The sequence below is a fragment of the Vidua macroura genome, chromosome 7 (genome assembly GCF_024509145.1).
Source record: "Vidua macroura isolate BioBank_ID:100142 chromosome 7, ASM2450914v1, whole genome shotgun sequence".
Classification (NCBI taxonomy): domain Eukaryota; kingdom Metazoa; phylum Chordata; class Aves; order Passeriformes; family Viduidae; genus Vidua; species Vidua macroura.
Genome location: NC_071577.1, coordinates 4,366,563 through 4,384,651, shown reverse-complemented (window position 1 = coordinate 4,384,651; position 18,089 = coordinate 4,366,563). Strand labels below are relative to the sequence as shown.

The 18,089-nt window shown below is 52.0% G+C and overlaps 2 protein-coding genes across 2 annotated transcripts; both read right to left on the bottom strand.

The window, feature by feature from the left end:
* Positions 1-1,351: 1,351 nt before the first annotated feature.
* On the bottom strand, positions 1,352-6,802 carry LOC128810157 (maestro heat-like repeat-containing protein family member 1). The gene is made up of 15 exons (XM_053982786.1): positions 6,659-6,802; positions 6,350-6,414; positions 5,765-6,235; positions 5,432-5,580; positions 5,027-5,174; positions 4,633-4,823; positions 4,413-4,550; positions 4,042-4,156; positions 3,733-3,870; positions 3,324-3,500; positions 3,043-3,198; positions 2,793-2,894; positions 2,329-2,431; positions 1,999-2,055; positions 1,352-1,704 (listed from the first exon to the last, which is right to left on the bottom strand). The coding sequence occupies exons 1-15, from the start codon at positions 6,765-6,767 to the stop codon at positions 1,499-1,501; spliced, it is 2,325 nt and encodes a 774-aa protein (XP_053838761.1). The 5' UTR covers positions 6,768-6,802; the 3' UTR covers positions 1,352-1,498.
* Positions 6,803-10,811: 4,009 nt separating this feature from the next.
* Positions 10,812-17,400, bottom strand: COPS8 (COP9 signalosome subunit 8). Its single transcript, XM_053982787.1, has 8 exons — positions 17,275-17,400; positions 16,401-16,471; positions 15,626-15,674; positions 15,332-15,464; positions 14,453-14,560; positions 14,162-14,224; positions 13,058-13,099; positions 10,812-12,399 (listed from the first exon to the last, which is right to left on the bottom strand). Exons 1-8 carry the CDS (start codon positions 17,350-17,352, stop codon positions 12,320-12,322), a joined length of 624 nt encoding a protein of 207 aa, XP_053838762.1. The 5' UTR covers positions 17,353-17,400; the 3' UTR covers positions 10,812-12,319.
* Positions 17,401-18,089: the final 689 nt, after the last annotated feature.

The following is an 18,089-nucleotide window of genomic DNA, read 5'->3' as shown; positions in this document are numbered from 1 at the left end:
AGAGCTTTGGGGCTCACAGCGGGACAGAGATGGTTCTGCTCACACCTCTGTCCAAAGGGGGGTAACACACCCTGCTGCACGTGCTTGGGTTGTTCTCTGCAGCTCCAGGTGGATGTCAAAGCTGCTCTTCACAGCCTTCTCCCTTCCCCTGCCCCTCTGCCAAGTCCAGCGGGCCTCAAGGACTGAAAGGAGCACAGAGAGCCAAAGGGGGACACTTGCAGCTGCCTCACTGGGAGCTCCCTGGGGAAGCACTTTCCTTGAGAAGAAAGCCCCTTTCCTCCAAAGGCGTTTCCCTAAATGCGCAGCTTTTCCGGGGAACACCAACACAGCCTTAAGAAACGCTGGCAAGGCTGAAGGAGTTCAGGTCCTTTCAGGACAGGCACTCCAGCTCTAGCTCGTATTCCCCCAAGTGCGTTTCCAGGTGGAGGTTCAGAGGTGCAGCCCCCGGCCCTCTACCAACACAAGCTGCCCGCTGCCTCTTCACCTGCCTCAACACCTGCCTGCGTTCATGGCACCAAAACCAGGCTGTTCCCGGCCACAGACCAGAGCCCTGTTCCCACAGGACGCTCTTGCCAGCACCTTCCAGGACTCTCCGCTCTGCACGCAGCGCTTTTCATGCCTGCTCCCAACAGGCTTTGGAAGGCAGAGCACGACCTGGCTGCCTCTGCCAGCAGCACACCCCAAACACAAGCAGAGGAAGAAGCAGCAGGGGCTGTTTTGCGGCCATGCCCAAGAGAAACGGGAAGGGTGCCCTCCCTGTGGGCTCACTTGGTTGGCTTTCTGACTGGCTCTGAGCCTGGGGCTGCCATTCCTCACCTGTGGGGACCAGAACCACACCCGGGATCCCGGCACTGCCTGACAGCGCTCCGGGCACTGGCACGGTCGCGCGTCCGAGTCCCGGGCCCCGCGCTGCTGCTGCATTTGCTCTTAGGCACACCCAAATCCCACTGTTAAGCCTGGATGGTTGCTGGTTCTGTCCTCTTCCTCATCCTGTGCAGGGATGGAGCACTGCTGAGCTTTCAGGAAGCTATTCTTGAAAACTTCCAGCATTCCAAGCTCCTTTGCCCTCCGTGGATGCTTGCCATGGAATCCCTCACAGCTGGCTTCATCCTCAGCTTGGCTCTTCCAAATTCCAGGGGCTCCAGGGTGCTCAGCAAGATCTGCAACTCCACAGTGTTGTGGAACGGCACCCTCAGCACAGGCACCTTTCCAGCCTGATCTGCCCTCGTTGCTCTGTGTGTGTGCCCAAAACACGGCGTGGAAGAGAACGGCAGCAGGGGCCTGTGTGTCCCTGGGCTCAGGATTTGCATTCCTTCATCTCCACAGAGATGCAGGTAAGGGGGGGGGGGGGAACCAAACTGTTTATTAATGGAAGGGAAAGTGAAGGGATGAGATGGGGGCAAAAAAAAAGGGGGGGATGGGCAGGGTCTGAGGGCTGGAGAGAGGGAGCTGTCAACAGGGAGGGGGAAGGCAGGAGCTAGGGGAGCTTCGCACAGGTTCAGCCGTAGCCAGCATCAGCTGTGCCTGGAGCTCCAGTGCCATTGAGCGGTGGTGTTCTCTTCACTGTCTCCTGGTACTCTTCTTGGGACCCTGGTTCTCTGAATCCAGCAGATGATCTTAGTTCTGCAGATCTTTGTCCAAAAATTGCCCGAATTTCCAGGTTAGTGGAGGATGGGCTGTCATCTTTGCTCATGGCTTCAAGGGCTGGAAGACATAAGCTACCACGGTCAGAGCACCCGGCGATTCTTCTGCTAAGGCCATCCCTCCCAGCTCTCGCCACGCCGAACAGAGAGGAGGACCCAGCGGGACCAGCCGCAAGGTGCTGCTCACGAATCCCCCCACCCGCGTCCCTGAAAACTCTCTGTGCCCTGCCCACACCAGCCCTCGTCCACACAAGGAGCGAAGCTCGCCGCAGCCGGGACAGGGATTACAGCTCCCTGCCCAGGCATTGCAGCTCTGCCGGCCAGCCCCCGCTGTCAGCCCGCTGCCCTCACTCACCCTGAGTGAGAACGTGAAGCTCTGCTGGCTGTCCCTTCAGGTACCGGCCGGCCGTCCCTGCGAACACAGAGCCTGTCACGGCCCAGCGGCACAGCTCCCTGCCAGCGGCGCTGCCAGCCCTGTGGCCACACGGCCTCGTGGCCCGGCAGGGCTCAGCCCGGGCCCTTGCCGCACGCTGCCGCCCAAGGGCACGGCTGCCGGAGGGCGGCAGCAGCGCCCAGGCCAGGCGGGGCTCCACGGCGCCGGGCCCGGATGGCGCTGCCGGGGCAGCAGGCGGGGCTGGGGCCGAGCTGCGGCGGGGCGGGGAGGGAGCCCGGGCTGCTGGCTCACCCATGAACCTGACGGCCGCCTCTCGCAGGGGCCCCTGTGGGCTCTGCAGGTAGGGCAGGGCCCGGCGCAGGTGCTCGGCCGCTCGGCTCCTGTCCTCTGCCAGCTGGAGAGAGCGGCAGCAGGGAAGGGTTGGCGCGGGCTCAGCCCCTGGCCCGGGCGCTCCCTGCGCCCAGCCCCGGCCTCCCCTGCCCGCACAGCCCTGAGGCCCGGCCAGCAGCCGCTGGCGCCGGGCTCTGGAGGGGGCAGAGGGCCGGCTGCTGCCCGGGGAGCCGCGGTGCCGCCCCGCAGCCCCGCCGGGCCGGGGCTCCATCGGCACCCGGCTGGGACCCACGGGAGCCTGGAGAAGAGCCCGCGCGGCCTCTGGCTGCAGCAGCGGGCAGGGGCACAGCTGCCAGCCCACACACTGAGCACCGCGCCCAGGGCGCTTCTCCAGACTGAGCCTGGGGCTTCCAGGCCGTCCTTACCAGGCCCTCTGCAAACTTCCACAGATTCCCCTTCTTCACCAGCTGTTCAAGAGCCCTCCTCTTCAGGAACTTGGTCACACGAAGCAGTGTTTCCCGAGAAGCCTGGAGAGCAGCAGAGACACGGAGATGGCCCCACAGCCCAGGCCACAAGACCTGTGTCCCTGTGCCAAGGCCTGGAGGAGGCTGCAGCCTGCCAGGCGCCAGGGCAGGAGGCAGCCGAGCCCCCTGCCAGCATCATAGAAATGCTCACCTTTGCCACGTGCCAGTTCTCATCATGACAGTAGATTAAAAGTTTGTCCAGGCTTTGGTTCACAATTGTCTTCAGGGGCTTTTTTCCCTCATCCACAACCAATTCCATCACCTTGCAGAAGAGTTGAATGGAGAGCAGCTGCACATGGCTGTTGTCCTGGAGGAAAGGAAAAGACCTACACCAGCTACTCCAGGCCCACCTGGGCAAGGGCCTGAAAATCCACAGGGCACAAAGTTTCTGGGAAGCACCCGATACCTGTGGCTCAGGCCACAGAGCCTTACATGGTCAAAGAGTGGTAGGAGTGCCTCAGCCAGCTTCGGGGCAGTGGTGCTGGATACCAGGATGTCTTGGTGTTGGAGCACATTTGTGAACACACAGAGGCTCATGCTGACCACCTCTCCATCTGCATCACCCAGAACATCCACAAGCTGTTGAGACAGGATGCCTATTCTTCTGGCCTGTGAGGAACACAAGGCTGGGCTGGGAAGCCATGGACGGCTGCACGGCCAGCAGCGCCCTGGCACTGCAACCCCACCCTGCTGCTGCAGGGCCCACAGGCCAAAGGCCTGTCCCAAAGCACTGGGGCAGGTGAGGCAGGAGAGCTGGGAGCAGCTGCCTCAGCTCCTGAAGCCCTGCCAGCCCAAGGGGCTGCTTTGCCCAGCGCAGCTTCAGCCGCTGCCCCCTTCTCACCATCAAGAGATCCTTGCTGAGCACCACGAGGCCTCTGAGTGCCAGGCGACGCCTCTGACTGCATTCGCTCTGCAGGTGCCTTGACATGATCTTCAGGATTCTGCCACCACATTTACTCATGTCCAGGCGCTCGAGGACCTGAAAGGCACAGGGCAGTGACAGGGGACCCGGCCGGCAGGAGCCCAGAAGCGCACAGGGCTGGGCCCAGGCAGCAGCACAGGGCGTGGGCACTGTCCTGGCAGCTGTGGCTACGAGAGGGCAGAGAGCTGGGAGGCAGCTCAGCGAGGCAGCGCTGGGCAACAGGCTCACCTCCACAAGGAATGCCAGGAAGGGCAGCTCCCAGCACGGCTCCTCCATGCTGAGGTGCCGGAGCAAGTAGAGTGCGATGCGTGAACACAAAGGGATTAAGACACGGCGCATCTCCCTGGCAGGGGGGAAAAAAGGTACCAAAGCCCTGAGGTGGGAGGCCAAACCTCTCCCAGGACTGACTCACAGAGGTCTGGTCTTTCTCCAGCATCCCTGGAGGGGATGTGAGCGCTTGGAGAGGCAGCCCCTTCTGGGCACCCTCCTCTCCCAGCCTTTTCCAGTGTCCTTGGCCGTCCCTCGCTGACGAGGCCCTCTGGGACTGTGTGGGGCACAGGGCACAAATGCTGGGGGCAGTGGGCAGAAGGGGGTCTCACCTGGCCAGCAGACCCACGGCATAGTGCTGGGTGTGAGCACACAGCAGAGTGTCCCAGCCATGCTTGCGCTCCATAGCCACCACCACATGGTCACACTGCAGTCGGCAGAGCAGAGCCTTCATGGCCTGCACTGCAAACCTGTGTGCAGAGCAAAGCCCAGGTCACACTGGGAGCACTGCCGCTGGCCACAAGGGCACGGGAAGGACAGGAGGACTGGGACCTGTTGGGCTTGCTGGGAAAGCGGTGTTCCTCCCGGCATGCTCTCCAGAAGTTATCAACTTCCTCTGGTGGCATCTGCTGTGTGGTGATGACAACATGGAAGAGCAGAGCCACAAACAGGCGGGAGGAATAAAGGATCATTGCCTCGTGGCACTCAGGCACTTGGACAATCAGCCAGATCACCAGAGTTGCCTGCAAAAGAAGCAGCCCAAGGCAGCGCTCAGTGCCGAGGTGTCCATGGGGCAGGGCCCAAGGGCAGAGGCAGGGGGAGCAGCGGGCCTGGTGCCCCCTGAGCCTGCCCCTAGGCCAGGTTTCAGCCCAGCGCCTGAGGCGTGGAGAGGATGGTGAGCTGCTGGAGAGGTGACCTGGGGCTGAGCAAAGGCCCAGAAACTCACAGCCAGGGCAAAAACATCCTTGTTGTCCCCATCAGAGGTGAACATGCTGTGCAGAGGCCAGTCCTCCATCACACAGAGCAGCGTTGGCAGCACCTTCTTCACTGTGGGACTCGACGAGCCTATGGTTCTCCACATCACTGTAGCAGCTCTGTGGGATGGCAGCTCTGTGTCAGGGGCATCTCAGTCACAGCACCATGCCCTGTGCAGCTGTGGGGGCCCAGGTGACAGAGGCTTGGTGCCCTGAAGGGCAGGGGGGGAGCATTGGCAGCAGGCTCAGGAAACAGAGGGGCCTGAGGGTCCTGGGCCTCTCTGCCTGTCTGGCAGAGACCATTGGACAGGCTGTGCAGGGCCACGGGCCCTAAAGGCTGCTGAGCCCTGAGCTCTCAAGGCTCGTGGGCCCCGTACCTGTCACACGTTGGGGCACAGCGCAGGAGGGTCAGCACCACGTCAGCAGGGTGTTCTTCTGCCAGCCTCACAATGTTAATTTGCAGCCTGGCATCCACAGAGACATGGGACACCAGCCTCTGGTGAATTCTCCTTACAATGGCTGGCACCTGAAGGAGGCATGGGAAGGACTTGGAGCACTGTCCAAGGGAACAACTTCCCCAGCTTCCCCCAAGAAGTGCTTCTGTTCCCACCACACTGTGCTGGCCTCAAAGGCTGAGGGGCCCCAGTGACTGTGCCTTGAGGGGACACACAATCCTGGGAGGCCTCCAGGCCTGGCCCCAGGCTGCTTACCTGCTGCTGAAAAGGAACAGCACTCTCCTTGAGAAAATCCATAGTGGGAGCGTGAATCACAGTGGGAGCGGGCATGGTGCTAGTAATTGTGAGGCCCTGAGTCTCTCTGGTTTTGGCGCTTGTGATGGCCACATCCCCAGCCATGGCAGCCTTTGACCTGTCCTTGTTCATTGCAGCCTTAGAGTCTTTGGAGTGCTCCACTGAATTTGGTCTCGTGTCAGTATTTGTGATGCCCTGAGTCTCTTCATTGTCGTTGTTTGTGATGGCCACGTCCTCAGTCATTGACATGAGAAGAGCCTTTGCCCAGGTTTCAGTCACTGAGGTCTCAAAGTCTTCTGAGCGCTCAGCCGAATCTGGGCTGCCATCGGGCTCTGCCTGGAGCCCGGTCAGCCCCGAGTCAGGCTCGGCTGTGCCCGCAGCTGCTGTGCTGCCGGTCTTTCTACGCTGAATGCGCAGGAACTGCCGGAACATCTGCAGGAGAACAAAGGACAGGGAAGCCAGGGATTTTCCATGGAGTGCGCCACATATGGTGCTGGGCTGAGCAGTGACAGCAGGCCCAGCCCAGGTGGGGATGGCTGCAGGTACCTGCGCTGTTTTGCAGAAGCGGCCACGGGTGGATTCCTGCTCTTGTGTGCAGTCCAGGGCTGCACCTGGCAAGGAGTGAGCACAGCCAGAGCTGAGGGGCTGCGGGAGAGGCCGGAGAACACAGCCCAGCCCTGCTCTCCCCAGGCAGGGACAGCCCCGGGATGCCCCATGGGGAAGGAGCAAGGCCATTGAGGGGTGTCTGCCTGGCCCCTCTTCCATCCTGTCCATGGGCCTGTCCGGATGGGATGGGATGGGATGGGGCCAAGCTGGCTGCAGCCATCAGCCCTGTGGCCCAGCTCTGCCACTCACCCTCCTGCAGTGGCTGGGACCGTGGTGTCACATCACGCTGCTTTGCTGGGGCAGCTGAAGAGCCTTTGTTCTTCTTCCCCCTGAACAGGCCTTGGTGTTTCTCTGCCATTCTCCCAAAATCTAGTGGTGAGAGCACCTGCAAGAGACAGGCCTTGGAAGAGCTCTGAGTTGACAAGTACAACAGTCTGGCCTCAGGGGCACTGGCCGCAAGGATGGGAGATGCCTCGGAGAAGCTGCGAGTCACCCAGTCCCACGGTCTGCCCTCGAGGGGACCTGCAGAAGACAAGTCCCGAGAAGGCCACAGGTCACCAAGTCCTGTGGTCTGGCCTCGAGGTCACCTGCAACAACAGTAAGGTCAAGGAAAACTCCAGGTCAGCAATGAACAAGTGCGCTGCGCGGGGGCTCCTCACGGCACCGCTCTGTTGCGTGCTGTACAGCTGTATGCACAGAGCACTGTGCTGTGGTCTGGTCACTGCCAGCTCCTGTGTCACTACGTGTCACAAAGGACACCCTGTCCCGTTCTATGCCACGGTGACCATACTGCAGCGTGTCACAATGGGCCCTTGCACACACTGTCACCGGCCCTGGGGCCGCCCCCAGCCCACCCAATGTGGCCCAGGTTGGAAGGAATCCCTGGCCCCAAGTGTCTGAGACAGCCCTGCAGAATCTTTAGGAACGGCTCAGAGCATCAGCAAAGCCTGCCCTGCTCTGCGGGCTCAGGGCAGCACAAGGAGCCCCCAGGGCTGCCGACGCAGCCGCGCTGGGAAGGGCACGGGGCCTTCCACGGAAGCTGCCACGGCCTCCTTGGGACACGTCCCGGCTGGTGGCCGTCCTAAACCCGCGGCTGTGACAGGGACAAGGAACGTGTGGGCCAGGGCACGAACGCTGCTCTGAGCCCTGGGGCCCGGGGAGCGCTGACATCAGCAGGTGTGGCAGAGTCCCCACTGACGTAAACTTTCCACCACCTCATGTGGTTGGGCAGCACTGGTGTTCGTTTCCTGTAGAGACATTCTTAAGTTTCCTCATGTTCTTTTGACTGTTCTTCTTGCTTTCTGGCAAAAAACATCAGCCCAGCCTCTCATGGTCTAGGCTCCAGTTGCTGTGTGTCTGGCTTTGGCAGCTCATGTCAAAACACAATCTGCACCTGGGGAGCACGGCAATGGACGGCCACAAACAGGGAGGTTCCCCAGTGAACATCAAGGCAGACACCTCGGGAAGTGCAGAGGATAGGGAAAACTGTGGGAGGAGAAGCTGTTCTGTGTCTCTGATGATGGTGGCAGCCCCCTGAAGGAGCAGCCAAGACAAGTGCTGTAAGCAGACATGTCCTGCTCTTTAATGCTGTCTGGTGCACATGGGACAGCCTTGTTGCCACAGGTCCACCAGACTTGATCCAGGAACAATGGAAGGCGATGCATTGGTAGGGAATGGGCTTCAGCAAAAGCAAAGAAGGATCTTCTAGCTGTAAAGCCAGAACTTGTGAACCAGGCATCTCCTCAGGGGACACCAAAGGGCTTCTCTCCAGCCCTGAACCTCAGCCACAGGAGTCCCTACTCTTACTCAGCATCTGCTACTTCTTCAGCACTGCTGACCCATCAGATCAAGGCTGAACCCATTTGCTGTAGTGATTTACCACAGAAACACCATTAAGCATTAAATATCTGGAAGCAATTAATACTTATGCAGCCAAGTAATTTTTAAAAGCATAAATACTAAAGGTGTCAAGTTGTTTCCAAGTGTTAACTCTTTCAAGGGCCAGGCAAGCTGAGTAATTAAGTTGCCTTGTATCAGCTGCAGTGCCAGGCTCAAAGTGTAACACACACAAGTTGGAACCCAGTAAAATGTTTGAACTGAATACAGTTCCCTTTGTTTTGCGGCAGGTTTGACTTACAGAGTGAGACTTTCCACGTGTGTGGTACTTAAGTCCCATATGTTAATTTATAAACTCAGTCTAAACATAGATCCCAGTTAGCATAGGAAAGCACAGTGTGCTGTCATCATCATCCTTCTCACTTTGTAAAGCTCAGGATAGCTCTCAGAGCTGGTATGTGCTACTTGACACAGGCTCAATACTGATTAAAAAGACAAAGCAATAAAATGTGTCTCCTACCTCAAATATCCATCAGATCTCAAACACCTGAGACACGAGTGCGTCCTTCCTCGTGGATCAGAGGCCAAATCCGGGTCTTGGTGCAGTCACTGATCTATGAGTCTTGTCACACCATGTGGATTCTCATCGCATACTTTTACATCAACCTCAGCTTTGAGGGGCTATTACAACACAAAGATGCTGGTCACAATTAAGCACTGTTTGTTTCTATTATTTATGCTTGTGTAACAAAAGGCTCACATGGCAGAACCAAATTGGTTTCCTACTGCTAAAAGCCTCCCTTCCTTCCCAGTCTTGTACTTTGATTACATGAGAGCACATTCAAGAGAGAGGTATCCACATTTCCTGCTTTGGAATTGATGGGGAGCATCTTCATTCCTAAAGCTTAACCTGTTCTTGGACTTTATTTGTGCCAGACTGCCTGGCCATTCCAAACCTGAGGTTCTTTGCTGTGAAGGCAGAGAGGAATCTGGCATTTAATAACCCTAAATTCAGGAAACCAGGAAAGCACATTACTTCCCTTTGCTCAACAGAAGTAGTTACAAACAAAAATAAAGTTACAAACTTCCCCAGTCAATTGGCATGACCTGAGAAGGTGAAGTATTTGGAAATCTACTTCCCATTTCCAAACAGCAACTCATTTGCCTTCACATGGTCCATTGAGAGTCAATTACAACAAACTTGACGCTAAACAGAAAAGCTTGTTTTTTGGGTTTGTTCGGGATTGTTCAGCTTTTTTGCCATACCAGCCAGCCCAGAGAGTCCTTCCAAGGAGAAGAGCACACCAACGTGGTGTCTGGGTGACGGTCCAGCCAACTCCTGTAGTGTAGGATGCAGGGAGAACCAACCACTCGCCCAAGAACTCCTTCCAGATGTCCCCTACTGCCTTGCACATAGCCCAGGCTGAAACACAGACTTACAGCACATCCAGAGTGCTCTCCTGCAAAGCCCGCTGAGACTTGTACATGCACATTCTGCTTTCATTTTCTTCACTGCATTACTGGCAGCTCCAATGAAATACTGGAAAGTCTGTCAGGATTTCTTATTAAAGCCCACAGGTTTCCATGTGGATCTTCAGCAGGGAGGGATACTCAGCTCTTCTGCTTCCCCACCCAGTTTCTCCTAGTTTAACCACCTTGGAGCTCAAGTAGCTTTCCTTACAAAGACTGGAACTGTGGGTAAATGAGCACTGCTGACCCATATAGGAGAGGATAATAAAATGCCAAGAAACTATGTTCCATTACATGTGGGATGCAGGTGAAATGGAAAATTGAAATTGAGTTCCTTTTTTCCAAATCCTTCATGAACCTCTGTTCCCAACTGCATTCCTAATGGTTTCTTAACTCAGAAGTCCTCCCACTCAGCACTGTACTTGGAAGAACTCCAAAACCCACACCAATTGCTTCAATTAAAGCAGCAAATACAAGCACAAAAATACTTCCTCTTAGTGCAGAATAATAGGAAGTGCACTTCCTATTAGTGCAGGCCAGGTGAGGATTCAAATGCCTGAAAATGTCACTTCAGGAAATATTTCACACAGTGGTTCCCAAGGTAGGGCTCTGGATGGGGAAGCACAAAGCTGCTCATCTGAAGTCAGGTATTTGTGAACCTAAAACCAGGATAAGGACAATGAGGATGAAATCCAGGTGAAATAGCTTGGATTCCAAAGTAGCACAAGGCAAAAAGTGTGCTTGGGAACACAGTACTCAAGGCAAGTTATGAGTTAATGCCTGACTCAAAGCTAAAAGCTTAAAATTTACAGCAAACCAGAAATCACAGTTATCAACTTGTTAGAACAGGTCAGGGTCATACTTACTGTATTTTACATAGATTTGATACTTGATTTGAGACAGACACACACCACCAGTGTCCAGATTGCTCCTCTCCTATTACCATTCATTGAGTATCTAATAATCCTTTAATTATGTCTAAGTTTCATTTCTCCAAGCAGGATTGTGTGCTACCAACAAGTGCAGACAAGTACAATACAAATACAGAAGGGAAATAAATTTTCACTCAGCTGTTCAAACACTTTACACCAAGAAATATTTTAAGACATCTGAGGGGTGCCAGTGTTTTTTTTAATGCAACACCATACAATTGCTGCACACAAAACTGTCGAGGCATAAAATATTGCAGTAATCCTTAACTAGCCCTATCCAAACTAGGCCAGTAAGAATTAATTAAAAAAACTCACCAAACCAGACCTTTGTTCTGCAGAAAATTTAAAAACTCAAATGCACAAGGTCGGTGTAAACATGTTCTTTAATATCACTGGAGAAAAATTTAGCAATCCAAGTCTTAGGTGGGTTTCAAATAAATAATCATTTTGAGAAAGTGTTTACATATCAAGGGAGCTCTCAAGGCAGCAAGAGCACAGCTTGTAATTCCTCCCTGCTAACACCCCCTCACCAAGAGGATGTACAGTAGGCAGTGCACACTGGAAGAACAATCACAACACAAGGGCACACTCATCAGCTTCCATGGAACCTCTGGATAGCATTTCAGAAAGGGGGGAGAAGTAAATGGAGACATGCACTGCCCTTTAAAGCACCACTCTTCCTCCACAGCCTTTTCACCAACGTAACACAGATGGCAAGAGAATTCATGTTTGCTTCCAAAATCCACTCTCAGCTCAAAGATTAACAGAGCACTGCTCTGACAGAGAGAATTACTCTTCAAACTGATACTGCAGCATAATGTATCACCCCCTTCCCAGCTGGGCTCTGCTCCTACTCTAACCTTGAAACTCCTCTCCAATCACTGCAAAAGTAACCCAGAAAGCTTAAAGACAGGTATTTATTTCCTGCAAGAATTGTTACTTCTTGCAGATCCTGACCCAGTGTAATGAAAGGGAGCAAGACATGACAGGTCTCAAGGTGTAGGGTTATCCAGGAAAACACCTGGTGTCCTACGTCACTCAAATAAAACCTTCCAAAAAGTCAAAATACTTCCTCAAAGTGTAGATTTGTCTTTGTCAAACAATTATTCTGCTGTAAAAATATGCCTGATGTGAAATTTCTCACATCAGAACAAGGAGATTTAACAATCTAGGAAGAACAAGAAAAAAAATCCATTATAAATATGCCACAAAAATATTTGCAAGAGAGTTACTGCAAAATTGTTTTCTTTCACTTTCATCAAAATATTTTTTCTCTGTACATACAGGCTGGGCAGTCTTCCACTCTCTTTCCTCTAGTTCAACATGCAGTGGATGTGTGAAAAGCACTGCAGTACTCACCAGAGAACTGTTTCTTCTCCATTTCTAACACACCTGAAAACAGTTCTGCTTTGAGTCAATTAAAAAAATGCACTATGTAATACTGCTGTGTATGCTGTGTACCTACTGAATAAACATTGCAGGAATTAAAGGATTGTTTCACTGCTAGCTGGGCTTTGGCAAAACAGGAGTGGGGCTGACATACACTGGATATTTCACACTTTTGAGTGGGGGACGCTGCAACATTTAACAGATACAGAATAAAATAAATCTTAGATCTAAAACTGTCAGTACACAGGATTCCCAGGTTGTTCTGAACACAGGAGCAGGGTGATCAGTTTTCCAGGAAAGCCACATAGTCAGTCAATCTGGCCAACTGCTGTTCATTGGGAATTGGTGGGACCGGAGCAGGTTCTATAAAGATAAAACAAATGGATCATTACTTAAATTTGGAAAGCAAATCCATCAGCAGTACCATCCATCACAACAGTAAGGGAAAGCAAATTAAATGCATCTGACTTTCAACAGCCTTCTGGGGACAGGTCTTAACTGTATCTCCTCCCTGCACAGCTCCAGCTGACATAATTCCTGTTATCTGCACCATTCAGCAGTCCAGGAGTTACCAACCACAAAAACTGCTGCAACAAGTTCCACCTGTCAGCAGCCTCCAGAATTTCTCTGCACACACTGGAGTCTGAGTAATGAGGGCTGACAGTACTCTGCCTTGAGAAGAAAGCTCCTGGAGCTCTCTGGTTGCTCCTTTCCTTGCAAGCTGCCATCCTGAAGACTCCAAACAAACAGATCTGGTGGGTGATCAGACCAGCAGAACACACAGGAGGGTCTGCTACCGAACTGGGAACCTCAGGAATCTCAAGCACTGCTTAAAATGTGAGGGAGTGAGAAGACAGAGGGAGAAGCACATTTACATGGCACCTGACTGGGGTGGGCTGTTGTTTTTTATTTTGGGGGGGGGGGCAGTGAGAACTTTCACTTCTCTAGGACTCAATTCCCACTCAGTGCTGACACTGCTTATGCAGGTTTAGCTAAATCAATTATATGTAAACAGAAATACCTGATGAAGGAATAAATCTGTTAAAGGAAGCTTCCAGCACACCTGGAGAAAAACATACGAAATTAGCCCAGTGGAACAGTTTTAAACAGTTCTATGCAACAAAACATGGATCAAAAGCTAATTAAAATTAAACCTGTTCATTGACTTCATAACTAAAAAGCGGAATATCCAAGGCATAGCTGCTTCAAAAGAGCCTCTTTCTTTTGCCTAAATAGTAGTTCTTGCACTCACTTTTGGAAAAAAAACATGTAAGCAATTCCCAGTTTTTTTAAGCTCTTCATATTTTGCAACCAGTTCATAAAACCCCCACCTGCTCATATATAAAATCTCAGGGCTCTGCTTGGCTTTGTGCCCCTTAGGGGTAGATTTCAACAGCTGGCATCTGTTTATTATGGGCTCTGAAAACCCAAAACTCTGCCCATACAAACAGTGTCATTTCTTAGTCTAACAGATGCTGCCCTTTTGGATATGCTGTAATTTGCCTCCTTCTGCCAGAGCTGCACAGAGCAGTTTAAGAACAGTTGTTTCATCCTGCTTTTACACCTTAATATTTATTTTTGCCACAGCTTGCAGACCAAGCTTTGCAGGAACAGACATTCTGTAATCAACACCATGAAAGTGAAGAAAAGAAGATTTAGATTTTAAAAGTAAAGAAAATTATATCAACAACTGGAGCTCCTTGGAACACCTGCCTAAAGAAGTTCTAATTCTCCTGAAGGAAAAAAAAAACCCTCAGGTTCAAGATGGTCTATTTTTTACTCATCTTTATTAGGTTAAGACACATCATTTGAGGTCACCCAGTTTATGTTGCAGAGAGGCAGAGCCAGCAGCAGAGGAGGAGAGGGAGCAATCGCAGCATATCCTGTCTGCTTTTGTTTAAACAAGTTAATGTGAGGATTTAGCTTAATCCAAACTACTTGTTGTAGGTCCAAACCAAACCCACCACTTTGTACTTCCTCACGTTTTACACACGCCCAGTGTTTATGAGTAGCGTTAAGTGTCCAAAAAGTATCTAACAGAATCCTGTGCAAAGCTGTAATTAAAAACGTCACGCCCAATTCCTAGAAAATGCTGAATGCTTCATGAAGTAACAGCTCCACCTACCTGGCTTCTTCGGCATCACCATGCGAGTTGCAAAGTCTGCTTGCCAGCCCTGTTCTAGCACACCTGGAAAGGCATTTGTAAGACACAGAAGGGGAGAATAAAGAGTGATAATTAACAGCAAATAATTTTTAAAAAACCATTATCCAGAACCAAGATTTTTTTTTCCCCTCTAATCACTGCCCGGTCACTTAACAGGCTCAGAATTTGTAGATATGTTTTTATTAATCATCACTTAGAGCTCTCTGAGCTTATCATCAGTACAAAAATTACTCAGGGAATAATGCCAAGTACCTTTCACAGCTTCTTCTACAGGAAGGCCAACAAAGGCTGCAAAATCATCTGCAACTATTGATGTGTAAGCCTGGGAAACCAGTCCAAAGGCTCGTCTCCTGGTGGCATCTAGGGAGAGAGGAACACAGGAGGAGCTGGGAAACCTGAGAACATTTCCTCAATTCTACCACCTTTGGAAAATCACTACCAGCCCTCAAGTGAGCACTTCAGGAGCTCCCCCTCCCTTCCCACAGCTCACAGTCAGCAGCAAGAGACAGCAGCTTGTTCTCTGCCAGGACAAACCCCCTCAGAGCCTACAGTGAACCTCCAAGTGCAGCCTGCAGCATGCTGGGCTCCACCACCAGCACATAAAGCACCTCAGGGAACTCTGCATTCTATGCCAGCAGTTAGTTAATAATTAGTGGCATCTAAAAAAGAGTAGTTTCTCAAGCTACAGAGGCTTTGTTTTGCTAAACACCTCTTTTTAGCAGTCTGCACTGCCCTCTAGGAGCAAGAATCTGCATGTTACCATTACACAGGATGGAAAACATTTCACAGAAAAACCACCTTGTCAGCCCTACAAGGTTCTGAAATGCCAAGCCAAGTTCCCTGGTTAGAAGTCTGATAAAACTGGGTGATTTATGGTCTGTTTTGCTCTTACAGAACAAACCACATGGCTTATGAAAATCCAGTGTCAAAGAATACACAGAAACAAAATCCTACTAAGACCAATTTACTTGTTTCTACAAGGTTTTGTAGAGCTATTTATTTACACCTGAAAACCTTTTAGCAAAACCTACAAAAACTTGGCAACAGTTGTCCTGGTTTTTCACAATTAACAATTTGTTTCTGTTGGAGCAGACATAAATAATCCCAGGCAATTCCCTGCTCAGCTTGTACCTCTGAGTGCTTCCATGATTGGCTGGATGGTCTCAGACCACTGATGTGCACTGATTGCTGTGTAGATTCCTGGGAAATCCCTCTGCCAGATTCTTTGTCCCACTGACCAAACTGCACCAAGTTCAGCATTTGCCTGTTGTGACCAAAACCAAAAAAAAACCCAAAAACAAACCCCAGTGTTAATCCAGAAGAAAATCCTTATGCATAAACCCATTCCCACCCCCAGATTTTCAGAGAACATTGCTGTGCAACAAAACCAGCAGGTAAATTTGGTAAATTTGGCCCAGTACTTACAGATTTGATAGCAGGAGGGATTCTTTTCCAGAGATAACGTGCATTATTCCTAAAAATAAATAAACAAAAAGATTAAAAATACTTCTCAGTCGCCAAATGCTGCAAAGAGGCACCACAAGGTTTGTCCAGATGCTGTAATGAACACTCTCAGTGCTTTAAAAATATTCTTTCCAGGGAGGAATATTGGATACTGAAGTGGGAAAAGCAGTGCTGCTCTCCAGCAGACAACACTGGAGTGCTGTAACACAACCAAGAGTTGATGAATTGCCTCAGTTTGGGAAAGCAATTTCTGCCTAAAACCTCGAGTTTAGTGCATTAAGTACACACAGGGACATGGAATAACCACCCCAGACCAAATTCCCAGGAATTCCTGCAGATTTAGCTCCTTCAAGCCAACAGTTACCCTCACTTTTAACAGGGGTGGTCCAGAGTTATCCTGCTGGAATTTAAACAGAAGGAACAAATCCAGCCCAAATCCAAAACAACCCCAAATCCAACCCAGAACAAATGCAGCCCTGAAGAGCTACAGAACAAAACTCTGAAGTGTTTAGCACTTCCCAGAGGAGCCAATTGCACCACTGAAGGAACTGCATTCCCAAATTCCCCCACAGGAAAGGAGAACAGCTTTCCTGTCAGATCAAGGCGTGGGAGAGACTTGATCCCCGGGAATGCTGTCGTTATTTCTCTGTAAAACCAACATTTTTATTAATCACAGAGCCCATTCCCAACGTGCTGGTGACAAAGCCAGTGCCACAGGCTGGGACAAGCCACTTACATGTCGTTGTGCAACAGGTACAGAGCCAGCAGCTGGCCATAAACCAGGGGTGTGGCGATTCCTCCAGGGGCCTGGAAACAAACACACGTTCTTGGCTCGCGATTTCAAAGAGGGGTGTGACACAAAAGGCAGCAGGAAGCCAGGTTTAAATACACTGAACACTCCGAGACGACTGGTTTTTATTTTTTATTTTTTTTTTCACATCACGTAACAGGCCTGTGCAATTTTTTTTTTTTTTGGGGGGGGGAATAAATAAACATCTTCCACCTTCCCATGCTCATGAGAGCTGCAGCTGTTGAAAGTGAAATGAAATCACCCCTGACTTAATTCGTTTGCCTTCAGCTCAGGCCACTCCACCACAGCAAAGCCCCTCTGCCCCTCCCAAAAACCTCGAGCTAAGCTTCGGCCCCCGCCACACCTCAGCGGAGCTCACAAGGAGGAACTAAACGAGCGATTAAAAAAAAAAAAAAAAAAGCTGTACGATTTTGAGAGCCGCAAAGATTTCCAATAAGGCTTCAGGCCTTTTATCAAGGGACCGTAAAGCAGCACGGAGGGAGCTTCCAGTGAAAGCTGCCACAGTAAAACTCGTTCTAAGGGTAAATTCCCCGAGCCACTCCCCTCATCAATATCTTCCTTTTCTCAGCCACGAGAAGGACGGAAACCCACAAACTCCACCCCCCCCCATACTCCCTCTGAAACGACGCGAATAATTATAGGGAAACTATAGGGAAGCACCCATTTATCTGCAGGCTGCCACTCTCCGAAGGGCTCCCTGGCGAGCCCAAGGGGCGAGTTCAAACACTGAGCCCGCTCCCGCCCGCGCACCCTGCCCACCTCACACGCACAGACACAGACTCCCCCCGCCCCGCGGCACCTCCAGCTCCTGCGTCTCGCACTGCTCCAGGAGCCGCCTGAAGCTCGCGGAGCTCTCGGCCATCACCGCCACCGGCATCTTCCCCTCACGGCGCCGCCCGCCCGCGGCAGGCGCCCGCGCTCTGACGTCACTTCCGCCTGCCCCTCAGCACCTGCCGCCCGCCTCTCTGTGCTCCTGGAGGACCGCGCGGGGGGCGTGGCCAAACCCGGGGGCGTGGCCACGGCCCGTGAGGGGCTGAGGGGGGCGCGCGGCTCCTGGGGGTGGCGATGGTTAAAGCCGCCTTAAATCCCTTTGTTTTCTGTGCGACAAGCAAAATTTCCGCGTCCTAAAAAGAAATGAGTGTGCTCGGCGTGCAATACGTTCGGTTTTCTCTCCGTATTTGTCGCTTGTTATGGGATGCGTGAGACGGGCACCCTCCACCCCTTATTGCGCGTTACATGTACGCAAGGGCTGTCCTCAAGGGGTAGGAAGTGCTTTTCCAGCTCTGTGCCTGTTTCTGGTGGGTTTTAGAAGTAGTTTTTACAGTTGGGTTCCTTTATCTTTGTTTCCTATGAAACCTGCTGCTTGCTCCATAGGCATGGAATATCCTGGGTTAATCCACAAGGATCGTCAAGTCCAACCCCTGGCCCTGCACAGACACCTCAGCAATCCCAGCCTTTGCCTCGTCCAAACATTCCTCGAGCCCTGGCAGCCTTGGGAATGTCACCATTCCCCGGGCAGCCTGTTCAGAGCTCACCCTTCTCCCAACATCCAGCCCAAGCCTCCCCTGACACAGCACCGATATCCAAATCTGTGTTATTACTGGGGCCACAGGT

Bases quoted from the DNA above. Each gene is read 5' to 3' on its own strand.
- LOC128810157 (XM_053982786.1), bottom strand. From the start codon at position 6,767: ATGGCAGAGAAACACCAAGGCCTGTTCAGGGGGAAGAAGAACAAAGGC. The intron at 4,824-5,026 runs GTGAGTTTCTGG...CTTCTTTTGCAG, and splicing joins AGGATGTTTTTGCCCTGGCT to GCAACTCTGGTGATCTGGCT. The intron at 3,871-4,041 runs GTGAGCCTGTTG...TGTGCCTTTCAG, and splicing joins TCCTGGCATTCCTTGTGGAG to GTCCTCGAGCGCCTGGACAT.
- COPS8 (XM_053982787.1), bottom strand. From the start codon at position 17,352: ATGCCGGTGGCGGTGATGGCCGAGAGCTCCGCGAGCTTCAGGCGGCTC. The intron at 14,561-15,331 runs GTACAAGCTGAG...CTCTCTCCCTAG, and splicing joins AATCATGGAAGCACTCAGAG to ATGCCACCAGGAGACGAGCC. The intron at 14,225-14,452 runs GTACTTGGCATT...ATGCCTTTCCAG, and splicing joins TGTAGAAGAAGCTGTGAAAG to GTGTGCTAGAACAGGGCTGG.